General features: G+C 30.3%; 1 protein-coding gene across 1 annotated transcript; it reads left to right on the forward strand.

Moving 5' to 3' along the window:
* The first annotated feature begins 1849 nt into the window (after positions 1-1849).
* On the forward strand, positions 1850-9549 carry LOC111689046 (TBC1 domain family member 16). Its single transcript, XM_023451550.2, has 3 exons — positions 1850-2035; positions 2110-3213; positions 7644-9549. Exons 2-3 carry the CDS (start codon positions 2248-2250, stop codon positions 8826-8828), a joined length of 2151 nt encoding a protein of 716 aa, XP_023307318.1. The 5' UTR covers positions 1850-2035; positions 2110-2247; the 3' UTR covers positions 8829-9549.
* Positions 9550-10303: the final 754 nt, after the last annotated feature.

The raw sequence follows: 10303 nt of genomic DNA on the forward strand, positions 1-10303 counted from the left end.
TTTTTTTAAATTATTCCAATTAGGGCGCCCAAACTAGTGAAACTATTAAACATCGTGATCAATTTTCACTTCGTTCAGATTAATTTATAAACAAATCTTTAAAAAAAATTGATTTCAGGCCAAAAAGCATATAGTGAAACCCATTAAGTTTGCCAAGTAACACATTTAGAGGTGTTACTTGGATGAATTTTTAATGCATGAATACGACAACAAATTATATTTTTAAATCTAAATGAATTCAGAAAATATATTGAAAGTCCATTAATCGAAAAATATTAAGCTCTAACCTACTTTCAATGAAGTTGTATAATAGGAATGATTCATGATGGGTCTTGACAAAAAGGGTATGGTTTAATAAATTGTAAAATGGTGTCGTACTCCAAATGTTGTAGGTACACATATTAGTCCAAGATATGCTCTCATAATCCCAATAAACAAATTTGATGAAATGGCGGTGTTGTCGTATAAAAGTATTTTTGATTCAAAATTGGTGGAAGCTCGTTCCATAGGAAGTAGGCCATTACATGGTTGTCGACTTACTGATTCTAAAGCAAAACGTTAAAAGACATCGCGTATAACATCTCTTAAGGCTTTCTGAATAAATTACTGTATATTTGTTGATAATCGGCCACGGCATGAAACCTTATCACCGTTTCAAAACGGTTGCTACAATTGTTTATAGGTCTTCTTATAAACCTTCAGTGAAAGATTTTCTAATAGGACTTCAATGGAAGACCGTTTAATACGCCATTTTGAATAAATATTCTATCCCCTGATACAGCGTTTTTAGAATTTGTTGCGATTGCAGAGGGGTGAGTTGAGTATGCTAATTTTTCTAGAATATAATATAAGGAGTACTCGTAAACGGTTCGGTTATTTAACTGCGTGGTTTTGTTAAAATTCAATATATACTTTTTAACAAAATTTTTATAGATTCAAAAAGAAAATTTGTGTATTATTATTGTCAAAATACAATAAATTATTTACCTGTTTCAAATAAAAACATTGCTTGAATTTCAGTACAAATACAAATAACTTGCGTAATTGTTTTAGTAAAATAATTGTCTGAAATATTGCGAATCTTCATTAATGTTTTTCGTAAATAGTATATTATTTTAAACAGTAAAATTCTTCGAATTCGAATTTGAGTACTTGATTTTACGAATTTCGTGATAAAATACTTGGCTTTATGAATTTTTTGTTTGATTTTGAAAGCTTCGCCCTGATAAACATCTGAAAAAAATAAATTCAAAAAGTCACCCAAAAATCTGGGAATATTGAATAAAAATTGTATATTTTAGTTTTTATGAAAAATTTTGAGTTATTTTAAATATTTTTTCACATAAGTATATATAGGCACAATATTGTTTATTCAGTTTTATTTCGTTGGTCTAAACAATTGTTTAGACAACACTGTCATAACGACGTTATAACGCTAATAATTACCGTATGTACCTGCTTATTTTTTATCATGATAAAAATTTGACGTTGTGTTGATAACAAACGTAATTATATTTTAAAATATGTTTAGAATTTTGTTTTTGTGCAAGTAAAATTGACTTTAAAAATTAATGTTAAAAAAACTTGATGAAAACATTTGTTTTGAATTTTTAAGAGTTAATCAAATTTACATTTTTTCCTTGCTCTATTTATTGTTATAAATTATATACAAATCCCACTCTTTTATCTCTTGGATTCCGTTTTTATATAAAATCTTTGAAAATTTTAAAATTAAGCGTATTTAAGAACTTAGCCGGCTTTAGTCGATTTTAAGCCGCCGCCGATATTTTTAGTGTCAGCCGCCGCCGACGTTAATATACACGTATTTTTATTTCCGTATCGTGTATTACGCTACTGTGTAAGACAAGTATAAGGTCAATACTACGTTACTGAATAAATAGAATATTTGCGAACTAAAAAGTTTAAATTATTAACTTTCTAAAATCAATTTAAAAGAAAATAAATGTATTAAAAGAATTCAGATGCATATGTGCATAAATACATAATGAAAAAATAATTATACATGTTTGTAGAAGTATGTTTGTTTTGTTTTTTTTTTTGCGGATGTGAGGAAATAATTTATCGATTTTTCCTCTTTTGTTTTTGTAGATTTGTTTAGATTATTCTCCATTTTCATGGTGTTAGCTTAAAGACAACAAACATTAGTGAAACAAAATCGTGTAGTCAATAAAGTTAAAAGAATTTCGAAAAAATCAGAAGTTCTTTGGTAATTTTATAAATTTCATTATGCCCATTGCAAATATTTTAAAGAAAGCATCAAGCTTAATACTTGGTGAAGAGAAAATTAACGAAAAAATCGATATAGTGTACGAAGACAACGAAATTCTGTTTTGCAAAAATAATGTCTGTATACATCCGCCAATTGTAGCTCGACAGGAATGTGATATGCTGCACTATCCCGGTTACTTGACAGTTACAACGAAAACATTTGTTGACCAATACAATAGCGCCAAACGGCCAACGTTGCTCCTAACATGGATTCCGAATTCGTCTCTGTGCAAGTGTCCCTCGACTGATGAAAACTCTACGTTTGACTATATTAGAGGTCCATTACCGCCGTCTTCCTATGGAAAAGTTGAGAAAGTCTTTGCTAGCAGAAGTACTAGCCACAATGGTGATGATGTCAACAAGACAAAACTTTCAGAAACTATTGCGGCTGCCCAAAATGATGGTGGAAAAGAAGACGACGTAACTGCTACAGTAGATATGCAAGAACTACGTAACGAATTGCAACCATTATTAGGTGGAAAGAAAGCGTCTTTAGAAGATTTAGAAGCTTTAATAAAAAAGAATCCAATCACATCTGTTAATATAACGATATCGAATCCCCAAATTGAGAACGCTAATATTTCACAAACTTACAATTGTGTAGTGGTTGCCGATCGAGAACAATTGCAGCTTAATTCTGACGGATCTGTTTCAGACGATAATAATCCTAATTGGATGACGCCCGAACTATTGGCATTTAAGCACAATCTTGCCTTTCCTGATAGTGCTAATACGACACCAACTGTGCGGCGTAAAGTTAACATAAAATGTCGTCGATTTTCGGTTGATCTAAGTCAGATGCGTTCGTTGCGTCTATTTTTTAATGACAATAGCTGTACATCAGGGCAGTTGGTAATAGCTTCTCGGGAATCACAGTATAAAATATTACATTTCCACTACGGAGGTTTGGATCATCTAGCTCAGGTATATTAGAGAATACTTTTAAATAATTTTTTTTATGCCGTAGTCTCAGGATATAGATTCGAATCAACAAAGTTTTTTGTCTATCTTTTTTAAGAGAATTTTGTTTATTGTTTATAAACAAAATTCGAAAAAATTATAATTATTTTTCTAATTAAAAATAGAAAATGAGAAAACGTGAAAAATATTAAAATACAAATTTTAGTGAATTTGTTGTTGCATTTTATTATTTTTTATCAGAATTTGCAGGTCAATAAAGTACTTTGCATTTTGAAAATTTAATTTAATTTCTTTGGGGTTTTCAAATTATTTTTCAATTATTCATTAAACGTATGAATTTGTATATAGCGGATTTTTTTGATTTTTTCTTTTTTCTACTATATTTAATAAAAATTAAAAAACATTAGTAAATATTTCCATATTCAGTAGATAGTATTAGCGAATTTTGTATAACTAAAAAACAGAAATTGAAATGTTAAAAATCAAATTCAAAAAAAAAAAAAAAAAAAAACATCAGCAAAAAAACGTATATTCTTTATAAAATTCGGCCAATTTCGCGAATCTAAAAATCATAAAGATATAAAAAATTTTCAAACATTTTTAACAAAAAGAAAAATATAATTATATATAAATAAGTTATATTAGAAATATTTTAAGTCAAGGCTTCTAGATTTTGTTTGCAAAAAAATAATATGAAAATATTCATACCATTTATTAACTTATTCCTAAATATTCATTATTTTTGTCAATGAAAACAGTTCTTAATATATATGCTGAAACTTTTTCATGGAAGGACACGTGTTAAGTATTTTTGAATTGCAATTTGCAAAAATCATATTCTTATTGTGTGAAACTTAGAAGTTATTTTAATTTTTCAATTTTATAAAATAATACAAAAATATTAAAAAAATAACAAAAAACTTAAAAAAGCAAAATATTTTATTGACCTAAAAAAATAACATACGTTTACAATTTATCAAAACTATCGTTAAATACGATTTTACTTATTATTGTAAAAAATAAAAATATAAGATATTCTTTAAAAAATACAACAATTTAATTTTGCTAAAAATAATTGATCTGATGCCTATGTCTCTTTACTGTCCTCAAGTAACATAGAGATTATACTCTTAAAAGTAGTTTTTTTTTTGTACTTCCGAAAATAGTTATTTTACCCATCTTTTGGAGAAATAATTATTACTTTCTACTAATATGCCACCATCTGGTTGACTCAAATTTATATCTTTCGGGTGAATCGTCACATTATTGACCCATAGTATTCTAGAGAGTAGACACTTAAAGAAAAGTTTCAGCACATACCCAGCAGTTCGGCAAAGACCCAGCAGTTCGACGGGACAATCCCGAACTGACCATTTAACCCACCTGACTACCTAGGTGACCAACCATTTTAACACGGGTTTGTCCAACGAAGAAGTCAATCGTCACTCTACAGCCTACAAAGAGAAAATAAAGAGACGATTGCCTCCGCTCTCGCTTACAAAGGGGACACTAAAGTGACGACTGTCTTCATTCTATCTTTCATATCTTTCGGGTCAATCGTCACATTATTGTCCCATAGTATTCTAGAGAGTAGACACTTGAAATTGTTTAATTTTAGTTCCATTAATATTTTACCACCTGGCTGACCCCAATTCGTATTTTTTGGTCTTTCGTCACAAATAAACTCTTTGTAATCGAGAATGAAGACAGTCGTCACTTTAGTGTCCCATTTGTAAGCGAGAGCGGAGGCAATCGTCTCTTTACTGTCTCTTTACTGTCTCTTTGTAGGGTGTAGAGTGACGATTGACTTCTTCGTAGAACAAGCCCATGTTAAAATGGTTGGTCACCTGGGTAGTCAGGTGGCTAGGGGCTACCACAAGACGTAGGTTAAGTGGTCAGTTCGGGACTGTCCCATCGAACTGCTGGGGTATATACCCAATCGTCACTCTACACTCTACAAAGAGACAGTAAAGAGACGATTGCCTCCGCTCTCGCTTACAAAGGGGACACTAAAGTGACGACTGTCTTCATTCTCGAAAAAATAACTCCTAAGAATATAATCTCTAGGTTACTTAAGGACAGTAAAGAGACGTCTGTCTTCGCTCCCGCTTACAAAGAGGACACTAAAGTGACGACTGTCTTCATTCTCGATTACAAAGGGCACATTCGTGACGAATGACCCAAAACATACGAAATACGATCATCCAGGTGAGTAACTATTTGTGGAAATTGGTGTATTTTTCGTATGCATTGACTCTTTGTCGAACTGCTGGGTTAAGTCAACAAATTTTATGTGTGTCGCTTTAAGCAGTCATACTGTTTTATTGTAATTTTTTTAAATTTAGAAAAAAATAAAATAAAACAAATAAAATTTAAATATTGTTTGAAAAGTTGTTAAAAAATATAAAAAATACTTATTTCTAAATTTGAATTATTTTGGGATTTCGCGGCATTCGTTTAATCATCCGCAGACCCTTATACTAGAGTATTAAAAAAAACTGGTTTTATATATAAAGAAGAAAATGAAACTCATTTCCAGAAATTATTAGTTATAAAATCATCTTTATAACAAAAATGTTTAAAATTCATTCTCAATAAAAAATTAACAAAAACAACAAAAAGAGATCGATATCAGGTATTTATTTCTTTGTTTTTAATAAAACCGGCTTAATAAAACTCCTTTAAAGCTATTTTAGATGAAAAAAGGTATTAAAGAAACGTCTAGCAAATCATGATTTACACATTTCCATATTCTTAAAAAATTTTCAATAACTTTTGATAATGAATTCCATCTGTATTTAATGAATAATGAATTCCATCTGAAATTTAATCAGATATTAACTTTAACTCTTTACCGCCTTGGATTTAAACAATTCTATAAAAAAGCGGCTTCCGAATATTTCAAAAATATGAAATATTCGAAACCGATCGGTTTTTGAAAGTAAAAAAAACGGTAAACAAGTTTTCGGTTAAGGTTTTTGAATACTCTACCGTATACCATAAAATATTGCAAATACTGACGCAAAATATATTGATTGTATTCAATAATCCACTTAAATGCGTCGTAATCCAAATTGATCAATATATATTGAACGTGTGCGTGTTAAACGTAAAAAATTATATATATAAAAGAAGGTACAATGTATTTTTTTCACAAATTCTCATTCTTTTTTTAATATTAATTTTGATTACATTTGCTCACTGTTCATTCCATATTTATGTTTTATCCAAAAAATTTGTTTTCGTTTTTTTATGTTTTTTTCCGCACTTCACTACACTTTTTTTATCATTTTGAATTTTTAAATGTTATATTTGAGTAAATTAAAGGCGAAATTCGTTATATTTTTCAAGAATAGATGTAACATTTTTTCTAAACAGTCAACGTAAATTAATTGCAGCGTTACCAACTATTGTAATATATAAAATGGGAACAACTATGTAATCTAACGGTAAATCATGCGCAAGACGTAATCTTTAGTTTATAATTCTTGGCATGCACTAAGTAAGGTGAGATCGTTAAAGCAGCTGATTTTTAGTTGTTTAATTGTGTCAAAATAAATAAATTCAGTCGTAATTCAGGTCTGAGTTGGGGAACAACTCTCGCGTCATCGCGATTATTTCTTAAACGCGTTCAGGCTTGTGTTTGTTGCCTGGCTTTCGACAGTTTTGCGTCTCACTCGCACTGGTGTAATGTATTACTTCATATAACTGTTCAAAGTTATATGTTGTCTACATTAACCTCGTGCTTTCGTATTACCTCAAGTGAGGTTATGTTTTATTGGTGGAGACCATAGAATACTCAAACGTTTTTAACTGGTGGAGACCATAAAATACTCACGATATAATCTGGTGGAGACCATTTAAACTCAAATATATACTGGTGGAGACCATTAATACTTTTGATGAAATCAAGTCCGGATGCTCAAACTCCCTATATGAAGGTATAGGTCGGTTGGTGGGGTTTTCTCTGGACAAACGTCAAACCCAAAAAAAAAATAAATAAATTTATTTATTTTATTATAAGAAATAAATTATATTTGTGTTTTCAAAGCAAAAAAAAAAAAAGAAATTATGATTTAAAATGTTCATAAAAAAAAATTTCAGAATAAAATTCATACGAAGAAGTATTAAAACATTGTCCTGCTGCAGATATAAGCTAAATATAACGATGGTTTTATATGTAATGTGAAATATATAAATACTATTTCTTTTCAATATTAATTAATTATTTATTATTTTTAAATTTTAGAAATTTCATTTTGACAAAACCCAAATCTAGTCAACAAAAAATATTGTGTTTTTTGCCAAAACGGTCCCACCTGACTTATTTTATCATGTACATATGTTTGAATGCAAAATAAAATTATATTTTTTTAAATTGTTTGATGATGTACATAAATAAACCATCAACCAAAAATATTTCTCATTTGCAGGTTCTTCATCAATGGCACTGTTTTCTTCATAACATTACTCATACAATTGGTAATGAAAAGCAGACTTTACCGTATCGCCAATTCATGGTGTGTAGACCAGAGGTTAAAAGATCTGAATTGCACCCTGATGAAGGAAATGTTCAAAAGATCACAACTAATTTTTTTTATGGCACACTTCTTAATGAAAAGGGACAAATTGATGATGACTTAATGTTGCGAAAATGTGTATTTTTTGGGGGACTGGAGAAGAGTCTTCGCAAGACCGTTTGGCCCTTCTTACTTAAGTGCTATTCGTTTTCATCAACTTTTGAGGATCGTGCAGTTTTAATGGACATCAAACGTCAGGAGTATGAGGAAATAACTAGAAGACGCTTATACTCAATGTCACCAGAAGAACAGGTCCATTTTTGGAAAACCGTACAGTGTGTGGTTGAAAAGGATGTTGTGCGTACTGATCGATCAAATCCATTTTTCTGCGGAGACGACAATCCCAACACTGAAATAATGAAAAACATTTTGTTAAACTACGCATTCTATAATGCTGGAATATCGTATTCGCAGGGCATGAGTGATTTGTTGGCCCCAGTACTGTGTGAAATTCAAAATGAATCTGAAACCTTTTGGTGTTTCGTAGGACTTATGCAACGTGCATTTTTTGTGTGCACTCCAACTGATAACGATGTCGATAGAAACCTTAATTTTTTGCGCGAACTTATACGTATTATGTTGCCTCGGTTTTATGAACATCTCAAAAATCATAGCGATGCTTTGGAATTACTATTTTGTCACCGATGGCTCTTGCTCTGCTTTAAGCGTGAATTTACAGAAGCTGTAGTTATTCGAATGTGGGAGGCATGCTGGTCAAATTATTTAACAGACTACTTTCATCTTTTTCTTTGTTTATCTATTCTTGCCGTATATGCCGATGACGTTATTGCTCAAAACCTTAGAGCTGATGAAATGCTGTTGCACTTCAGTTCCCTTGCCATGTACATGGATGGGCAATTAATATTGCGTAAAGCTCGAGGATTGTTGCACCAATATAGGCAACTCCCTAAAATTCCTTGTACATTAGCAGGACTTTGTAAAAGATGTGGTCCCGGCATGTGGGATTCGGAACACAGGCCAGCTTTAGAATGTGTCGGACACACTGAAGATGAGAAATGTTCCTTGGCTATAGATTAAACTCACATTTGTTTTAAAATTAAGTATTTTTAATTCAACATGTTGCACACAAGTATGAAATGCTACTAAAATATTTGTTTTCTTTATTACTTCTATAAAAATATTTATAAATTCGTTGAGCAAAATACTATAAAAATAACAAACATAATTATTAATAATAATGCAATAACAAATAAAATTATGTTATTAAAAATAAGTGTATTAAAAATTAACTATTAAATATAATACGCTTCATGTGCTTTTTGCAATATTTACTTATAAAAATCATGTGTGTACCAAGATTCAAATAAAACTACTTGTTCGAATTGATAAATTTCAAAGGGGAAAATTATACTCTTTATTTAAGATTCTAAAAACAGTGTATGTACCCTGGAAAAACTTACATTGAAAAGAAATGAGTTAAAATGCTAATAAAACCTCTTCTTTACTTTTTTACTAGCATTTTAACTTATTATTTTAACACGGTGTTGACATTGGAGACAAGTACTTTTACATTTTAATAAAAAAGAGTACTATTTTTCCCCAATTCGCCTAGGAATACAATTTCTGAAAATGAAGTTCACAAAATATTCTGTGTTTAAATCTATATTGATATATAACTCATACGATTCAAATATGTTCAGGAAAAATTGTGTTTTCAAAAAGTATCATTTCATCGAATTTGATCCTAAGTTAGCTTAGTACTCGAATTCCAAAAAAATATATACCAATATTTTGTTTCAATAAATAAGCAATTTTTTAAATTGATTACAAATGGCCTCAATGAATTTAAGTAAAATAAAATTTTCCGTTGTGGTACTTTTTTGAATTTTTAAAAAGTACGAAACAGGTGAAAGAGGTATCCAAATATTTACCAAAATTTTATTTTGTTCATTAGTTAAAAAGCAGTAGTAAACGCGCACACACACACACACACAGATCATAACGATTATTTTTGATTGAAAAATAAAAATCTATTTTAAGTTTTATTTTTTTTACTTCAAAAATAAAAGTTATTCTTGAATTTTATTTTATTTTTCTCAAAAATAAAACTCAATATGAAAACATTTTCTTTTACAAAATGTTTAGAGAATGTTCGGGGCCTAGGTGAAATAATGGACTGATGTTAACCATTTTCAATACGCTTCGTTTACAGTGCCATAAACGATCATGTGCCAAATTTCATTGAATTATCTCCAAAATAGCGACCTGTAGGAGCTAACAATAATTTTAGTAGGCCGGGACTATAAACTGGTGCTGTTTAAAATTCCGAAATACTAGACTTTGCTCCGGTTTCGAACTTTGTATGGAGAGTTCCCTTGGGGTACACGTGTTTTCTGTGGATTAAACCTAATACCGCGAGAAGATAATGTTGGTTAAAAGACTGATACACGGTAAAGGCTATAACACGGCATAAGTTTGGTGCCGTTGTCGAAACTACATAAGTGTAAATAGAAGTTATGTTTTCGCTTCTCCGAAGTTATGCTACAGGGCAG

The sequence above is a fragment of the Lucilia cuprina genome, chromosome 2 (assembly GCF_022045245.1).
Source record: "Lucilia cuprina isolate Lc7/37 chromosome 2, ASM2204524v1, whole genome shotgun sequence".
Taxonomy (NCBI): Eukaryota; Metazoa; Arthropoda; class Insecta; order Diptera; family Calliphoridae; genus Lucilia; species Lucilia cuprina.

What these genes read in the sequence shown, in the direction of transcription:
- LOC111689046 (XM_023451550.2), top strand. Translation starts at nt 2,248, where the DNA reads ATGCCCATTGCAAATATTTTAAAGAAAGCATCAAGCTTAATACTTGGT. An exon ending in GTTTGGATCATCTAGCTCAG is followed by an intron (nt 3,214 to 7,643) that starts GTATATTAGAGA and finishes TCTCATTTGCAG; the next exon opens with GTTCTTCATCAATGGCACTG.